General features: G+C 47.7%; 9 protein-coding genes across 9 annotated transcripts; 4 read left to right on the top strand and 5 right to left on the bottom strand.

Annotated features, from left to right (window-relative positions):
* Positions 1–354: 354 nt before the first annotated feature.
* Positions 355–561, bottom strand: N7471_000146 (uncharacterized protein; the record flags this gene model as incomplete). The annotated part of the gene is made up of 1 exon (XM_057272867.1): positions 355–561. The coding sequence occupies one exon, from the start codon at positions 559–561 to the stop codon at positions 355–357; it is 207 nt and encodes a 68-aa protein (XP_057141046.1).
* A 251-nt stretch (positions 562–812) lies between these two features.
* N7471_000145 (serine/threonine-protein kinase) lies at positions 813–2,430 on the bottom strand (the record flags this gene model as incomplete). Its single annotated transcript, XM_057272866.1, has 3 exons — positions 813–1,348; positions 1,426–2,003; positions 2,069–2,430. The coding sequence occupies 3 exons, from the start codon at positions 2,428–2,430 to the stop codon at positions 813–815; spliced, it is 1,476 nt and encodes a 491-aa protein (XP_057141045.1).
* Positions 2,431–2,914: 484 nt separating this feature from the next.
* Positions 2,915–4,069, top strand: N7471_000144 (uncharacterized protein; the record flags this gene model as incomplete). The annotated part of the gene is made up of 4 exons (XM_057272865.1): positions 2,915–3,251; positions 3,312–3,389; positions 3,449–3,963; positions 4,022–4,069. The coding sequence occupies 4 exons, from the start codon at positions 2,915–2,917 to the stop codon at positions 4,067–4,069; spliced, it is 978 nt and encodes a 325-aa protein (XP_057141044.1).
* Positions 4,070–4,372: 303 nt separating this feature from the next.
* N7471_000143 (SDR family oxidoreductase) lies at positions 4,373–5,173 on the top strand (the record flags this gene model as incomplete). The annotated part of the gene is made up of 1 exon (XM_057272864.1): positions 4,373–5,173. The coding sequence occupies one exon, from the start codon at positions 4,373–4,375 to the stop codon at positions 5,171–5,173; it is 801 nt and encodes a 266-aa protein (XP_057141043.1).
* Positions 5,174–5,432: 259 nt separating this feature from the next.
* N7471_000142 (Glucose/ribitol dehydrogenase) lies at positions 5,433–6,362 on the bottom strand (the record flags this gene model as incomplete). Its single annotated transcript, XM_057272863.1, has 1 exon — positions 5,433–6,362. One exon carries the CDS (start codon positions 6,360–6,362, stop codon positions 5,433–5,435), a length of 930 nt encoding a protein of 309 aa, XP_057141042.1.
* Positions 6,363–7,155: 793 nt separating this feature from the next.
* N7471_000141 (uncharacterized protein) lies at positions 7,156–8,962 on the bottom strand (the record flags this gene model as incomplete). The annotated part of the gene is made up of 5 exons (XM_057272862.1): positions 7,156–7,271; positions 7,324–7,512; positions 7,566–8,174; positions 8,231–8,642; positions 8,693–8,962. 5 exons carry the CDS (start codon positions 8,960–8,962, stop codon positions 7,156–7,158), a joined length of 1,596 nt encoding a protein of 531 aa, XP_057141041.1.
* A 1,351-nt stretch (positions 8,963–10,313) lies between these two features.
* On the top strand, positions 10,314–12,169 carry N7471_000140 (uncharacterized protein; the record flags this gene model as incomplete). The annotated part of the gene is made up of 7 exons (XM_057272861.1): positions 10,314–10,432; positions 10,496–10,589; positions 10,642–10,766; positions 10,827–11,085; positions 11,159–11,422; positions 11,481–11,888; positions 11,942–12,169. The coding sequence occupies 7 exons, from the start codon at positions 10,314–10,316 to the stop codon at positions 12,167–12,169; spliced, it is 1,497 nt and encodes a 498-aa protein (XP_057141040.1).
* Positions 12,170–12,573: 404 nt separating this feature from the next.
* Positions 12,574–14,504, bottom strand: N7471_000139 (uncharacterized protein; the record flags this gene model as incomplete). Its single annotated transcript, XM_057272860.1, has 10 exons — positions 12,574–12,657; positions 12,707–12,822; positions 12,890–12,917; positions 12,976–13,173; positions 13,232–13,464; positions 13,543–13,686; positions 13,761–14,092; positions 14,144–14,216; positions 14,280–14,293; positions 14,362–14,504. 10 exons carry the CDS (start codon positions 14,502–14,504, stop codon positions 12,574–12,576), a joined length of 1,365 nt encoding a protein of 454 aa, XP_057141039.1.
* Positions 14,505–16,275: 1,771 nt separating this feature from the next.
* N7471_000138 (fungal specific transcription factor domain-containing protein) lies at positions 16,276–17,334 on the top strand (the record flags this gene model as incomplete). Its single annotated transcript, XM_057272859.1, has 4 exons — positions 16,276–16,310; positions 16,378–16,455; positions 16,512–17,078; positions 17,133–17,334. The coding sequence occupies 4 exons, from the start codon at positions 16,276–16,278 to the stop codon at positions 17,332–17,334; spliced, it is 882 nt and encodes a 293-aa protein (XP_057141038.1).
* Positions 17,335–17,441: the final 107 nt, after the last annotated feature.

The following is a 17,441-nucleotide window of genomic DNA, read 5'->3' as shown; positions in this document are numbered from 1 at the left end:
TAAAGAGCTAGTGAATCACCAATCATAGTTGGGAGTAATATTTGGGGGCCAGCAGGGAGGTGGCATGCAGATCATTGGATGGAGTGGTTTGTCATAACTAGGCTGGGACTGAAGTACAACATACGGCTGAGCGGACGGGAGACCCTATTTTCCACTCCATGATCGTATATGTCATTGTACGTGTGGGAGAGGATAATAGATTGTAAAGGGTGTAGTAGTAGTGGGGGGATGGTCAGAAGTGTGAGAAGTGTGTGGGATGAGTGTGCTATAGATAGGTTTAAATAACATATCTCAAAATGAATGGATGATTAGAATAGACAGAAGCATAAATTCATTATACTATGACTATAAATGCTACTGAGGGGAATTCTCAAATTGAGCCAATGGAGATGTGCTACAGAGTCCTTCGGCCCGATAGTACTTTGACACACTCCATAAGCCCACACGAGCCAGCGCCTGCTCATATCGATCATCCTCAATGGGATACTGCTCGGCGAGGCATCGTAATCGAACAGTATCGACCTTGCCGGGCCGACAGCCGACCCACCGACAGGCATACATGGAAATGGGATTAGTGGCCGATGTTGACGTTCTGTAGTCTTCAACAAAGCTGGATCTTGACTAAACCACACATGAGGGGTCGATAATGCGCGAAGATAGCAGGGTTGATACAACAGATCCATGGGCTTAGAGTACGTGGTACTGAGGTGGTTCTAAATTGACTTGCATATTGCTCCGAACCCAGAAACACAACACCACAGACCATAGGCAGAGTACCAATGTCTAGAGGATGACATAGACCACGCAATATACTAGACTGAAGATACCTTGGACGAGTCGCTCTCAACGTCAATCTCGCAGAACCATGGATCAGATAAGATTTTTGCAGGCGAAGGTCTCTTCGCGGGATCATATTGCAAAATCCATCGAATGAGCGCCTTCACTTTGTGGGCTTCCTCCTCATTGAGATCCGGGCCTGCCCGATCGAAGGACTCTTCCATGGACGTCTGCTCCACCATAAGCGGTTCCTCCCCGGGAGCGACTCCTCCAAGCTGACAATTAAAGAGCTTCCTCTCGGGCGTAAAGTAGAGCGACGAGGTCGTCCAATGCTTGAAGAACTCGTCGGGGAGGGCACCGAGCTGGGCGGTGAGGGAGAGAAGATGATCGTCATCTTCCATCTCGGAGCATGGTATACAAAAGAGTGGCTGTCCGGTGATGAGCTCAAAGACAAGGCAACCGAAACTCCAGACATCAACGGTATTGTTGACGGCTCCGGTAAGAATCAACTCGGGAGCTCGAAGACCGAGTGGAGTAACGGGCTTTGTTGGCGGGTCGGAAAAGAAATATGCTATCCAGGGCAGTCAAGTGTTAGTATTAGTATTCGTCAGGCGAAAGGAACAAATGATTGAAAAGGGAGGGACTGACCACCGCCCATATCGGATAATTTGACCTTGAACCCTTCGGCGTAGCAGGTAAAGGGCAACAGTGGCTGCGCAACGCAAAGATATCGAGGAGCCCATTTATCTTGTTTACCGTCTAGCCTCTGTACCGGGGGCGATATCGACCGGGCTTGCACATCTTCCTCTTGTAGGAGCAAGTCCTCAGGGGTCGAGTCGATATCGTTAAGAGTGAAGAGTATGTTTCCCGGCTGGAAGTCTCCATGGGCGATACCATTTTCGTGGAGAAATGTAAGAGCCTGCAAGGATTGCTTAAGGATACTCTTTGCCATCCGAAGCGGATAGCGGATCTTCATTCCTCGCTTGCGAGGTTTGAACTGCGGCAGCTCCTCGACTATCGTATTGACACTCGGACCCATGGGCTCAAATACTAGGCACTTGTGGACGCCATTGGGCCCGCGGTGTTCGAACTCGCCTAGCAGTCGCGTGATATATCGGGTCCCTTCTACTGGTGCGACTTCGATGATGTGGCGTAAGATTCGTAGCTCGGTTGTCGATCCCGAGATTTCCGACACAAGGATCTTCAGGGCGACATATCCACTATTTCTTAAAGGAAATGAGTAACGATAATATATAGCGTCGCGGGTAGAGAATGTAAAAGATGAACTTACTTCAGGTCATGGGCAAGCCAAACCGTTGAGTAGGAGCCTTCGCCAAGCTTCCGAATGACCTTGTACTGGCGGTTGAAGACGTCGCCGATAACGACTGGATGACAACCACCTGGGCGGTAATCCTCCACCCACTCACAGGGTAATGTAATAGTTTTGAATCTTCGTTCGTCATCTATTAAGGCCCTTGATGGCGGAGTAGGAGGAGACGAGGTACTCATGGCTTCGATGGAGCTGCGTTGTTCAAGAGTTGCCGAGCGGAATGTTTTGTAAGAGATGAAGGATTGGGATGGGGAAGTCCAAAGCTTCGGGAGAAACTGGATAGACGTTCCCAAAGAGCGTGGGGCAAGACCTCCGGGGTACATTTATGGTCCCCCGATATGGACGAGTCTCGAAGCTTGTTACGGAACACGCGTCATGTCGCGTACTATTTTTTATTAAAATACGCAGAAAAAGGTACTAAAGTTAAAGTTATAGTAATCTATATATAATTATAGCTTTAGAGTAAGTTATTTTAAATAACTTTTAATATATCTCTTATAGTTTATTTTACTAATAAAATGGTACTGCGTTGGCGACGATTGGTGACAATCTGGCTACGTACGCTGCTACTATTGCGTACTTCATCTTCTAGAGTATCATATTTTTTATACTCTAATATGAAATGTGTGTACATCCTTCCAAGAAAAACCTAAATATCTTAAAGCCACGGGAAATCGCATGGCCGCTCGGATTCATATCCGCGCGCGGGGGATCCGGGGGTCTGGGGGTTCATATATAAGGGGGTCGGATACCCCGGAAAAAAAGCACATAAAGATACACGCCTCGTTTTACTCTCAACCCAAAATCATGACGAAAGCAAGCAGCGACGCAGTAATATCGTTCGAATCCCTTCCACTAGACCCAACAGGCCCACGAGGAAATGCCTGGGGCCGATTTGGAAAAGATGATCAACTTGGGACATTGAACCTGCTCACCCCCGAGCGGGTTGTCGAAGCCGCCAAGGAAATTCAAACTGGCGTGCGAATCTCGCTTGATTGGCCGTTGAGCATGCCTTCGCATCCTAGCTTCAATCGTGATCCGTTTAAGCAGGAGCTCGTTCTTCGGAATCCAAATTGTGTTTATGATGACATCCTGACATTCAATAGCCAGGGGTCTACCCAGTGGGATGGGTTTAGACATTACGGTATGTTATTGAGGGTCTATATATTGTTCGAGATTATTGCTTACTGGTTGGCGGTTTTAGCAAACCAGAAGTCCCGGCAGTTCTATAACGGACATACCACAGACGAGATAGAGAGCTCGGACATAATTGGCATTCACTGTATGAACCAGCTCTAAGATACATGATCGACCCATCACTAACCTCAACCCCTCATATAGCCATATGTGAACATGGTGGAATAACAGGCCGTGGCGTCCTCCTCGACTACGCAGAATGGGCCACCATAAACTCAATCACCACCTCCGCCCTCAAATCCGAGACCATCACTCTCCAGAACCTGAAACGAGTTGTCAAAGATTACAACCTCGACTTCCAAAAGGGTGACATCCTATTCATCCGCAGCGGATTCACGGCCGCATACAACCAGCTGGACAACCAGCAGCGGAAAGACCTGGCACTCCGATCATCGCCAGATTTCAGCGGCGTTGAGGCAACAGAGAGTATGGTGCGGTGGTTATGGGATCATCAGTTCTCTGCTGTCGCTGGTGATGCGCCAAGCTTTGAGCGTGCGCCTATTAGAGGTGCCCATGCGGATGCGAATTTCAATTTGCATGAGTGGGTGCTGGCGGGTTGGGGAACTCCTATCGGGGAGATGTTTGATTTGGAGAAGTTATCGGAGCATTGTAAGGCTAGTGGACGTTATAGCTTTTTCTTGTCCAGTATGCCTTTGAAGGTGGGTTTCTCTTGGTTATTGGCTGTGTTGGGATTGTGCTAATTCAGACTCGGTCTAGGTTATTGGTGGTGTTGCTAGCCCGCCTAATGCGTTTGCTATTTTCTGAATTTATTTTATCTATTGAAATGAGCAATAATTTGAGAGATCTTTTACTCCAAAGTGTCCACAGAAATGTTGGCGGGATCGTGCCGCCGAGTGTCCCGCCGGGTGGAGAAGGACACAACATCTCAAAGGAGACTGATAAGTTGCACAGTTGCATGGTAGGAAAGTTGGATCCGAGGCCACGTCAATGGTAAAAAGGTATAAAGTCTACATAGATCCCTCTACAATTCCTCAATCCAGCACACAAACCAACAATTCTCAAATCATTATATCTTCCCATACACATCTCTCCCTTTTCTCGCCCACCATGCCTATCGAAATCCCCCAAGCCAGCTCCCTCAAAGACCTATTCAGTCTCAAAGACAAGGTCGTGGTCGTCACCGGCGCATCCGGCCCCCGCGGAATCGGCCTCGAAGCAGCCCGCGGCTGTGCCGAAATGGGCGGCAATATCGCAATCACGTACTTCTCGCGACGCGAAGGAGCCGAAGCAAACGCCAGAGCCCTGCAGGAGGAGTACGGCATCGAAGCCAAGGCCTACAAATGCGACACGTCGAAATGGAACGAAGTGCAAGAACTGGTCGCGAACGTGATCGCCGACTTTGGCCGGATCGACTCGTTCATCGCGAACGCGGGCCGTACTGCTGACGCCGGTGTTCTGGACGGCTCGGTCGAAGACTGGGAAAACATTATCCAGGCGGACCTCAACTCGGTCTTTTACTGTGCTAAGGCCGTTGGCCCGCATTTCAAGGAGCGTGGCAAGGGAAGCTTTGTGATTACTGCTTCCATCTCGGGACATATTGCCAATTACCCGCAGGAACAGACTTCCTATAATGTTGCTAAGGCTGGGTGTATTCACATGGCTCGCTCGCTAGCAAATGAGTGGAGGGATTTCGCTCGGGTTAATAGCATCTCGCCTGGATACATTAATACGGGGTTGGGGGACTTTGTGGATGCGGAGACTCAGGAGGGTTGGAATAAATTGATTCCTATGGGTCGCCAAAGTGATCCTAAGGAGTTGAAGGCGGCGTATGTGTACTTTGCTAGTGATGCTAGTACTTATACTACTGGTGCAGATCTGCGGATTGATGGAGGTTACGTTTGTCGGTGAAGAGGGGCAACCTTAAAGATACGGAGAAGCTGTTGTGTTGTCCCTTTGTATTTAAGAGATCCAAGGAATAAGCCTTAAAGAAACTACTGCCTTTCTGAAACTGTTTTGAGAAGTAAAAGGAGACACATCTTTGAGAAGCACACCTACAAGACTGAGAAAAAAAAAACAAGACATAAATTTCATAATGATAGAAAGGGGGAAGAAACAGCTAGAACAAGATGCAAATCCCATGGCTATCATGTACATTCACACTACATCATCACAGAGTCAAAGTCCCCCCATCAAGAACAATATCAGCACCAGTAATGTACCGTCCTGCACGCTGACTACACAGGAGAACAACAGCCCCAGTAATCTCCTCGGGATCCCCCATGCGGCCCATCGGACAACGAGAGTCCCAAATCTTCCTAACATCCGCCAAACTATCCCCAGCATTAAGGATGGTATTCATATACCCGGGGCTAATACTATTCACTCTGATCCCATGAACAGCCCACTCAGCAGCCAAATTTCGAGTCAGGTGCGCAACCCCAGCCTTGCTCGAGTTGTAAGCCGCTTGCGGCTGTGGGAAATTGGTATAATGGGCGGACATCGACGCAGTGAATAAAATACACCCGCCTTTGCCTGAGGATTCCATGCGCTTTGCTGCTGCCTGGGCGCAGAAGAAAGATCCGTTCAGGTTGACGTCTATCACTTTGTTGAACTGATTGGGTGTTACTGTGAGGGATGGTTGACAGCCGGGGATTCCGGCGAAGCAGCAAAGAATATCGATGCCTTCCATTGCATTGTTTGCCTGCTCAAATGCGGCTTCGATTGATTCCATTGATGTCACGTCCAATGGAATCTTGGTTATATTGGCAGAGGGGAACTTCGATGCTAGTGATTGGATTTGTTCTTCTGATGTCTTGAACGTGCTGGGGAGATCCATGACACACAGTGAGGAAAGACCGTGCTCTAGGAGAGCCTGTGCAGAGATTAGGCCTAGGGATCCTGCTCCACCGGTGACTATGGCTTTCCCTTGAACTTGGAATCGTGCTTCTGCCCGCGAGCGAGCAGATGTAAAGGGTACTGGAGCGAGGGGGCGTGTGAGGGGACTTGACCCCTCCGAGAAGGTCATGACAGGAAGGATTCGGGAAGTGAGCGAGGCTCGCTGGTCCTCGCTCGCTTCTGCTGGGGTTTCGGCAGACATATTGATTCTGTAAGGCTGTGTCTAGGACAAATCGGTGTTCACCTAGAGATTAATGCAACAAGTCGGTTCTCAGGATTGGAGGACAAGACAGTTCGCACTGGGGTGGGTAGGATAATGCAACAAGAAGTGGAAACCTTTTGGGGTATTTGGAGTATAACGATTAATTATAGAAAAGGGAAGGCCCTCAGCGATCACTAAAAGCAGCGAGTCTGAAGCAATCCGATTTGGAGCTACGTGCAGATGTTTCCCAGGTGGGGAGCGGCTGCGAGGCGGGACACTTCCGCCAAAGCGGGGGATTCGGCGTTGGCATCTGAGCGGAGACGTCCATCGGAGTGGGCTGATCCGACGATTATAGACATTGCCAATTAAACTGGTATTAAGGACAGTCTGGGATTGGGGTCCTTTCTCATGTTGTTATATGAGTTGGATAAAATCAGGAAGCCGGTCGGGGATAATTACTTGCACATTCTATATGTCGAACCAAGTTGTATATACATGTCTCTTGTCAGAAGCTGACCCAGAGAGCCAGTCATCACCAATAATTCGGCCACGACTGTGCGAGGCTCCAGTCCCATCAAGAATTATCTTGACGGAGATCGATTCCCTGGTTGGAAAGAGTCATTCCCATATAGTCGCGCGCTCGTCCTGGTGCAACGGGTACTCGAGCAGCAAGGATGGCCCACAATGGCTTATTTTGATCTATCGCGATGGTCTCGATTTCGCACATTCAATCATAACTCACGTGTGTTGATGCTGAAGTCGCAATATCCGAGTTCGTACTGTTTGGTTTGGTTCACAGAGCAACAGCCTTCAGCATGACATCCGTCATCGCCAACAACTTCTCCTCTTCGAGTCTGCGGCCGACCAGTTGCAGACTAACCGGCATGCCATGTACGGACTCGGCAGAGTCTGGTTCTGTTAGTATTTGAATACGTCAAGTCTCCAAGTATGGGCCACTGACAATCTTTTTGAATCTTCGCATCCATATCACTCAGTGCCTGATGGTCGGTATATGCTGCATCAATAGCCTTATCGGTATTTATACCACAGGGGAATGAAACGGCCGGATAATCGAGTAGGTTGAAGACACATGTATATCCGGCGTAAGCGAAGTTGCCGTTCTCAACGCTGCTGTATGGCGTCGTAGGGCCTGCAGAAACCGGTTAATAAAGAAGGCTGTCTCGCTGAAGTGGGCGGCCTTACCTAGAAGAGTATCAATACCAGCCTCATTCCACCGATCCAGGTAAGATTTGCAGAGAGCGTTGCGCTTAACATGAACCTGCCATAGATCATACACGCTTATTTCCTTTGCGTCCTCGTATGGCTTCATTTCCGGGCGGAATGGCTCCCCTGTTGGCTCGAGGAGATCCCGTACGGACTTGCCTCCGTCTGCGAGGAACAAGCGCCCAAGTATGATAAGCATCTCCATGTGTTCGGTTGGCGGCCAGGTGACAATCTCATGGCCAGCTGCCTTTAACTTATCGACAGTCTCCTTGAGCGCACGAGCAACAGGAGGTGTTGGGGAAACGAATCCGTCGTTCCAGAGGACACCAATCTTGAGGGACTTCTTCAGCTCCACGGACCGCCAGGGGATGGGGAGGCATTTCGGGTCGCGAATCCAGGGTTGTAGGCCGATAATGGTGGTGGACCAGAGAACGATTTCTTCCAGAGTCTTGGCTATAGGACCGCTGACGCCAACCACGGATTCCTGGCCTTCCAGGCAGGCGCGTGAGCGGAAGTTGGGGAAGCGCCCAGCGGAGGCACGGATGGTGAAGGTGCCGGTGCAGGCGGCCGGCATACGGAGGGAGCCACCTAGCAAAACAATTAGCATTGTTTTTCGCGATAGCATTTCCGTCGTTGGTACATACCGATATCAGTGCCGACTCCAAGTCGACTACCACCGAACGCGATCAAAGCAGATTCTCCACCAGATGACCCACCGGTGGTGAGATTCCGATTCTGCGGGTTGACCGTGCGGCCAAAAAGATTGTTCACAGACTCTGATATCATCATGGCGGTTGGCACATTGGTCTTGCAGTAGAGTACCGCGCCGGTTTCAAGGAGAAGATCGACGATTGTGCTATTGTAGGTAGCTGGTTTGTTAACCAGGGAGGTGAACCCAATAGTTGAATCATAACCAATAAAGTTGAAGTTATCTTTGAGAGAAATAGGCAGGCCATGGAAGGGACCCTTTGTCTTGCCGGTTTGTTGGAAGTAGACATCGAGCTCTTTAGCCCGCGTGATGGCTTTGTCGAAGAAGATTTCCGACAAGCAATTTGTCTTGGTCAAAATTAGGCATTGTTCATATTGTATTTGGCGGAAACAAATACCAATTGTTGAGCTACCGCCGCAGCCTTACAGAACGCCTTGGTCACCTCCTCCGACCTCCATGATCCCGAAGATAGATGAGATAGGATCGTCAGAGCAGAAGTCGAGGTGATCTCCAGTTCGCGTTCCGTAAAAAATCCGGATTCCCGAGGAAAGATGGTCACATCCAACTGATCTTCAGAGGGAAAGATGGCAGTAGGGATCACCCATTCAGCAGGGATCGAATCCTTGAGCGCCTGGCGCTTTGTAGCTGCAATTGATTCCCACGACATGGTATGGAGTAATAGGGGCAGTAATAAAGTCGATAACGAAATACTATACCTATACTTTGTAACTACCGAAGAATAGCCTTTTATATTACGGATGCGGGTCCAATGTCGGTATATCGGAGGTTATATCGGTCCAGCACATTACCTAGGTACTATGTAAACACGTGGATGGCGTGATTAACTAGTTCGTCGGTTAAACAGAATCCAGCAATCAACTGCCGCTAACGACGGGTAAGTGAGACACAGACTAATATTTCCTCTTTTAGACCTCCAGGGCTATTTTCAAGGTTTTGGCATGTGTCCCCAATCCTGATAAGCCGCAGTGTGGTGACTGGAAGAAAGAGATCTTGGTAAGACAGCCATCGGTATATTCTCCCCTTCTGCTGTCTCGGCTACTTTGCCAATTATCTCGATTAACCTAACTTGGTATACTACTAGTGGTAGTCTGTGAGGCTTCTGCGGTATTATTCACATCGGCCGCACACCCACTCTCTTGAGGAATTTGAGTATGCTTGGGAAAAAAGACCAGTGATGAGTGATCACTATCCTTTGGTTCGTTTGTAGCTGCTTTATATAACAATAACAGATCATCCTTTCCTTTCTTCCCACTTAATCCTCGCGTCACCATTAATTTGGCTTTCTTAGGCAACTGAGAGCACTGCAGCTTCATGCGGCAATATCGCGAGCAGCGTGGATTGGCGTTAATTGCATTTCCCCTTAACTGAGTCATAACATCTCACATGCATTCGTCCTCCGTCATTGTAATCGCTAGCTCGGAGGAACCGACTGCGAATAATTGATTGTAGGAAATCAACTTCACCTATTCAACGAATTTTAGGGGAAAAGGCAGCAGTGATTGTTGATGATTGCGCTGTGGCGAAGATATGCGATAGGGGAAAGATATGCAATTGGCACAATACCATATTCAGAGAGGTGTAAAGCACCTTCAGGGTTATCACCTAAGCTTGATGCGTACCTAGGTAGAATCTGGGAGTGATCTCCTTCCCGGGGTAACCCCAGATGGCATAGTTGGACCCACCATCTCTAAGCGAAGTGATATTAGATTAATTTCCCGAGAGGACCAACCGGAATCGCTGCAGATATCATCGTCACCAGCTGGGGCAATCGCGCCTTCTGACGCCTTATCTGGACACAGGGATAGGATAACGTTCATTATCTAGGCGTTAATAGAACATCACTCGGGTGCCAAGCAATACCTAGCAGGGGTTGTGATGAATATATACACCCTGCTCAACACATGTATTTCCCTTGATACCCTGGACAATACATTACATCTGCATAACTACTCTACTCTACTTCTTTCACACAATTTCGCTTTCAATTGGAAAGCACCATGGAAGACCATAAACCAGATCCGGATATGGAAGAGGAGAAGGATGTGCTTAAAGCCAACGCGGCTGAGGTCTTTGACTACCAAAACGAGAAAGCGTTGATGCGCAAGATCGACTGGCAGTATGAGATTTGCTCATTGCTATGTAATATCCGAGCAGAGTCCAACTGACATGCATTCTTTAGCATTCTTCCTGTCATGTTCGTTGCCTACATGCTTCAGTTTCTCGACAAGACTGCGCTAGGGTATACTGCAATCTTTGGAATTCAGAAATCATTGGTATGTATCTCGGATCGTGCGAAAGGATAACTGTTGACGGCGAGAAAACCAGAGTCTTGTTGGTGATCAGTATTCATGGGCCTCTAGTTCATTCTACTTTGGTTTCTTGGTGGCATCCTACCCGGTATCTTTATGCTTCGTTAAATTTCCAATCGGGAAATTCCTCTCCGTTTCCTTGTACGTGGGCGACTTCTATCTCCCAGGCCTCATATATAAAGCTGACAATAAACTCTATAGCATTATATGGGCTATCGTCCTAGCGTGCCATGGCGCCACGTCCAACTTTGCCGGTCTCGTATCCCTTCGTGTCCTACTCGGCGTTTTTGAAAGTACAATTGGCCCTGGTCTGTCCCTGCTCACCAGTCTGTGGTACAAACGGTCTGAGAATGCCTCTAGACATGGAATCTGGTTTGCAGGAAACAGCGTTTCGTCTATTTTTGGTGGGCTGTTAACGTATGGTATCGGCCATATCAGCAACTCAGTTGAACCATGGAGGGTATGTTGCCCTTCACCCCCTAAGCATTTCTTGGGTATAAGCTTTTCCCTGGACTTAAACTGATGGTGTATAGTGGATCTTTATCATATTCGGCATCGTCACCTTTGCATATGGAATTGTCTTCTATATTTTCCTACCAGACAACCCTCACAACGCCCGATTCCTTTCTAAAGAGGAGGCAAAATTCATCCACGAACGTGCTCGGCGGGAGTCACACACTACAGTTTCGCATAAATGGTCAAAAAGCCAATGCATCGAAGCACTTATAGACCCGAAAACTTGGCTTATTTTCGTTTACTCTATGGCGTCCAGCATCCCCAATGGAGGTCTTACAAGTGTAAGAATATCCAAACCCGCTTTATTAAGCCTTGCTGATTATTTATACCCTTCTGCAGTTTGGAAGTATTGTTATTTCCGGGTTCGGATACTCGACTTTCAACACGCTCCTCGTTGGGTTACCCACGTCGGTGTTTACTCTCATCTGGGTGGTTCTGGCCACGATCATCGTTACAAAATTCCACAAATCCCGCTGCCTTACCGCTGCTGTTTTATCGCTTATCAGTCTAGCCGGCTCTCTTATGGTCTCTCAGATTGAACCCAGCAAGAAAATCGCTCGATTGGCTGGGATGTGGCTTTTCCCTGCATATTCCGCCGGAATCCCTATTATCCTTAGCATTATTGCCTCTAACGTAGCTGGATACACCAAGAGAACGACGGTGACCGCGATGATGTTTATTGGAAACTGCGCTGGTAATATCACTGGCCCTTTCCTCTTCTTCTCTGATGAAATGCCTAACTACGGGGTAAGTGCTCCTACTGAGCTTTATATCTGATGAATAAAACTGACGATGAGCAGAGTGCCTGGGTCGGGATTATGATCTCACTGGCTATTGGCTTCGTCGCTATTCTTGGTTTGCGTGGGCTATTCCAGTTCCAAAATCAGCAACGCGACAACCAGCAGAATGTAAAAATAGACCCTGAATCTCGCGAGGAGACTGAAATCGAGGAGGTTCTTGCGCTCGATCTTGCACTTGATCAGGATGAGACTGACTGGGAGAACCCAAACTTCCGCTATTATTTGTAGTATCTTTTGCTTGTACTTTTTGACGTTTTCAATATATCCTGAGACGACACTGTCATTCAAATCTATACCTGATTCCGGTTACACAATTTCTCGTGATATCATACAAGTCACTTATCCGCTTTTCTTAGCTTGAATTATTATCCTTTGAAACAAGACCGAGCGAAGGGTGAGCCGTTCATCAAGCAGCTCTAAGTGCTCACTGAGATCTGTATCCCTTATATTTTGTGTTCCGCTTTGTAGAGAGTTGACCGTTAAAGGGAGAAAGCCTGGAATGCATCATGAAATTATGTTCGAAAGCTATGGTCTATAAGACAAATGTTGGGTGTGTAATCAAACAGATCTAAATGGTCGGGGTTTTTCTTTTTTAGGAGAAGCGTCTTCCTTCGAGGTTCATTACTCTCCAATCACGCATTATTGTCACAAGACCAACTTCTGGAAACGGAGTCTTCGTGAATTGCGACTCCTGACACCCACAATCCCAACCCACACTAGAAAGGATTAGCCACCATAAACATAATCAAGGGGGAGGGTACTTACAATAGCAAAGGCAATAGCCAAGACCAAAACATTGGTAATCGTCAAAACAGTCTTCTTCCAGTTCTGGAAGTAACGGCCTTTGTTCATATAGAACCAAAAGATCGCAGGGAGTCCGACTAATCACAAGTCAGCATTTGTTTGATCCCGAGAAATTCAATAATGGGAAACGGGGGAAAATCTTACAGCTGAACCAACTTCCAAAGACCGCACTCTGTAATTTCTGCATCAGCCAACGTTCTCAGCCAAATGAGATTTGATATAAGACTTACAATCAGACTCAGCAGGTCATTGAATACGGGAATAGACTCGGCCACGATCCAGGCAACAACCCAGACTGCGAGACAGATAGCGACCCAGGATCCAATCGACAGGAAGCTTCGGCTGTGCATCTTGTCGGATCCACGGAACATACGCACGTAGATATATTTGCACGCGACGTGACCCAAGACAACTCCAGAAAGAATAGTCTATATTGAATTAGTAAGGTGGATACAGAAGACAAGCGGACTAAAAGAATGAACTCACTGTCGGAATTGAAAGACCCCAGGCAATCTTGCCCATCAACGGGCTCAGGGAGAGAATGGCAGGCGATTTGACACCGGGGCTGGTGGCTGTTTCCGGTCCCACATAATGGTAGATGAGCAGTGCACTAACAAGGTACAGGACGGTATCGACAATTTGAAGCATGGCGAGTGACTTGTTGAATGTGCGTGGGTCTTCTGTCTCGGACATGAAGCCAAAGTACGCAACGTGGGCGACTATAAGATCGGTCGTTAGATTAGCTCGGTTTGCTTTGTCAGGTGCTGATGACCAGCATCATTTGGTGTTCCACATACGATAAGCGAAAATGATGTTTGTCACTGCCAAAAAGCCCTCGCGGAAGCTGACATCCGTGGTGGCTTCGTTCTTGATATGTCCTTTGCTCTCGACTCCCACGGTGATCATGGTCAACACTGTCGCAACAAAGACACTCAAGAATGCTTCGGACCGGTCAGTTGAGTTCTCCTCTGAGTTGGATAGTGTCATGACTGCACTAGATGAGGACTGTACTCACAAATGACGGACATCCAGTAGACTTTGTCCATAGTGCGAGGCAAGGCGCCCAAAAAGCAGATGATCAGTCCAACGACACCAAACACCAACGTGCAGGTACCGTGATCGGTCAATACATTCATCAGGATGTTAAACATCAAAATGTTGCTCGCCATGAGGAAGATCAACAGCAGCAGCTGGCCAAGACCTAGCAACTCACGGCCGAAGGGACCCATCAAGATCTCGCCGGCATCTCCCATGCTGTGAACCTCGGGATGACGAAGTTTGAATTGGCCAATGACATAGCCGGTATACCATGAAAGAGCAGAGACAAACAGAATCATGATAGCAGCGCTGTTTAACAATGTTAGCCACAGGGTCTCGAAGCCGTCAGAAAATACATACGGAACCATTCCGAGGGTAGCCACTGCGGATGGCAAAGACAGAATTCCGACAGAGACATTCTCTGCGATCATGACTGGAATTGATGTTAGGAGTCGAATATTTCGATGTGCATGATATCTCAAATTTAGCTACTCACGCATTCCACAGTGCCTGTTTAAGCATGATTAGCCATCTCCATGATCGAATTCACAATGTTTATGCAGAGAATAATAACTTACCACCATTTCATAGTCCGATACTTGATCTCGGCTGTTTCCTCATTTCCAAAGGGCTCCAATTGCTTCGCGTCCAATTTTTTCTCCAGGTCTTTTTCGGGTAGTCCATCGACCTTGCCGTCTGCGGCATACTTTTCGTCAAACATAGTGAGTTTCCACACGACTCAAGTCGAGGCTAGTCCTTGGCAAAACTGAGACTGTTAATATGTGTCAAAGACTAAAAAGAATCGGGTAACCCCGGCCAAGCCCAAGAAAAAATCTCTGAAAGAGCTCCGGGGAACTCAGGTGGAGCCGAGAGTTTTCCGAAAGATGATCGGCCCGAAACAATAATTTCATTGCCGAAAGCGGCCATGTCTACTGCTTCAGATATAATGGAAGTTGAAGTGATGACCTTAACGACAAATATTTTGGTTAGGCGCCTATTTGATTGTATAATATATACCTACTAAAAACAGAACCAAAACGAGTGGTACACGACCTTGGTGTTTGTTTTAAAGTCGCCTGGTCGCTGTTTTTGGAGAGGGGCTCTCATGTAGGGCGAAGTGTCAATAGAGATGTCAAGGACAGAGAAAAGTCTTCAAATGAATCAAAATGAAATCGAAAAGCAATCCTGGAAGGGCTGATGAGTTGGTTAATTTAATATCTCTCATTTACGACGTACGCAACCTTGAAAGACTTGGCAGCCCTGGCGCCGGGGAGGCGCCCTGATGACTAACCTTGGAAGCGGGACAAAAGCGGGTCCAGGCGGAGTTTCCCGCCTTGTATCAACATCAACGCCAACACGGTTCATCTAGCTAGCTTTGATCCTTGAAATCCATATAATTTTACCATATGGAAAACGGCCGTAAACGTGCTTCTTTGGCATGCAACTATTGTCGGAGGCGGTAGGTTTCCCTTACTCCCATGACCGGGTTTCCTCATGTTGACGGACAAGCAGGAAACGCCGCTGCAATGGCGCGATACCCTCCTGCAGCCTCTGTGAGGATTCAGGTATTGATTGTGTTTATAATGAAGTTGATTCTTCGAGGTAAGAGCCCCATTTCATCCGACGTTTGAGCAATGTTACTAAACTCCGACAGGCCCCGAGGAGAAACTTCCTCTTCAGAGTTCTTCCGCCGTCTTGATGCAATTGAGAACTTTCTATGGAGTCACCCGAGGCTCCCTCAAACACCCCAGACTGGTGAAACACGAAGTGGTGGTTTTACGTTCCCATCGTCATCTGAGCATGAAAGAGCGGACTTTTCTCATCCCTCCACCATGTTGATTTCGTCCCCTTCGAGACCCAACCCGGCGGATATCTCCCAGCTTATCAGTACGAATTCCTCCTCTTTCATACCACCTGAACATGACATCCCGCCCATGAGTATTCCAATTGGTCACACAACAACAACTGAATATATGCTGCATATGAACAGAGTAAAGACGCTCTTCGGGGAGTTTCCACCAGACCTGTTCATACGCGCGGAATCAAAAAGGCATATGCCGCACCAGCTATCTTTCGTCCCAGGTACCATTACAGCGAGTCAGTTGCCCATGCTCGATGAAGCGAGCACTTATCCACTGGTAGAGGCATATTTCAAACACGTCCATGTTGAGATGCCAATCCTTGACAAAGACCAATTTTCGGGGCTTTATGATCACCATATTAGAGCCGGCTTGAGTGTTGATTGTGACTCTGCGCTATGTCTTGCAGTTCTTGCATTAGGGTCTGCAGCTCTCGAGCAAGTTGACCCGACAAAATCCAGCTCTCCATACTGGGTGCCCGGAGCAGATTTCATTTCACCTGCGTTGCAGATATTGATGAACGAATATTTACTGTCGTTTTGTCCCACAATCACTCTTCCCCAGAGTTTGATACTGATTTCGAAATATTTTGGGTTTCTTTTACGTCCTCTGCAATCATGGAAACTGATCCATATGGCTTCTACCAGTATCCAGTATTTGAACAGCCGGTTAGTTAATGCTCTTTTCCATTCTGTTTCATTTCAGCCAAATTGATCAAGTATCTGTTTTGGATAGAAGCCAAGCTTCACCAGAGAATCATGACCTCAAATCCAGCATTATTCTGTTATCATGGGCAGCGTTCGACACCGAGTGGTTTGTTTCTTGGGTCCATCTTGGGTAAATCACGTTGATACTGATATTGATGACAGTGATCTGATAGCTGAACACCATTTACCACGAAGTGGTATCGAACATGTAATTGACCTGACACCGTTCCCAACCTTTGCAAATAACGATGCCCAAGAAACACACGTCTTCCTTGCCGAGCTGTCTGTCCGTCGTCTGCTCAATAGAGTACACCACACTATGTACGGAAGTGACTGGACAAGGCGCAGCCTTGGTCTACAGCCAGCTTCAAGTGACAGCCCTTCGTATGACTTCCAATCGCTCTCTACGATCTTGAATGTCTCCCAAGAGCTTGACCGACAGCTCAACAATTGGTTTGACCTGTTACCGGGAACTATCAAACCAGATATAAACGATCCGTCTCGATGTACTGGCCTTCAACTCAATATGCTCCACCGCTTCCACTCCGCCAAGGATATCATAACAAGACCATTTCTTCTTTGTGCAATTGACTTATTACCTGAGACTGATGTTCTTCCTATGGTGCTCAAACAGTGCGAGTCCAGTATAGCCAATTGTCGGGCGTATCTCGATGCCTCAGCCCGGAGACTAATGGGCCCGACATTCTGTGCGGAGATCATTATTCATACGTACGTCTACAAAACACTTCATACGCGAGGTCAACTGATCTCTGATTCTTTTAGGATGTTCTCTTCTATTCTCCTCCTGACCCTAGGCTCTGTTTGTCCAGCTTTGGCGCACTTGGTACCGGATATTGATACTCTGCAGAAGAACACGATAGACAGTATCGAGCGATTTGCCGTGGATGGCTCTTCTATGCAGGAGATTCATGGGATCATTGTATTATTACACAGTAAAACACGAGTTCTCAGGCGGGCTATGTAGCCGTCTTAATTTCGCACTTCTTCTTCTGAGTCAGGATGCCTCGCCTCAATCATGAAATCAGTACCACAAGCTAGTGGTATTGGGGAAATCCATTGTCTTTTTTTGGC

The sequence above is a fragment of the Penicillium samsonianum genome (genome assembly GCF_028829775.1).
Source record: "Penicillium samsonianum strain IBT 33392 chromosome Unknown utg000001l_segment0_segment0, whole genome shotgun sequence".
Taxonomy (NCBI): domain Eukaryota; kingdom Fungi; phylum Ascomycota; class Eurotiomycetes; order Eurotiales; family Aspergillaceae; genus Penicillium; species Penicillium samsonianum.
Note: the sequence above shows the minus strand (reverse complement) of the source record. Positions and strands in the feature narration are given on the sequence as shown.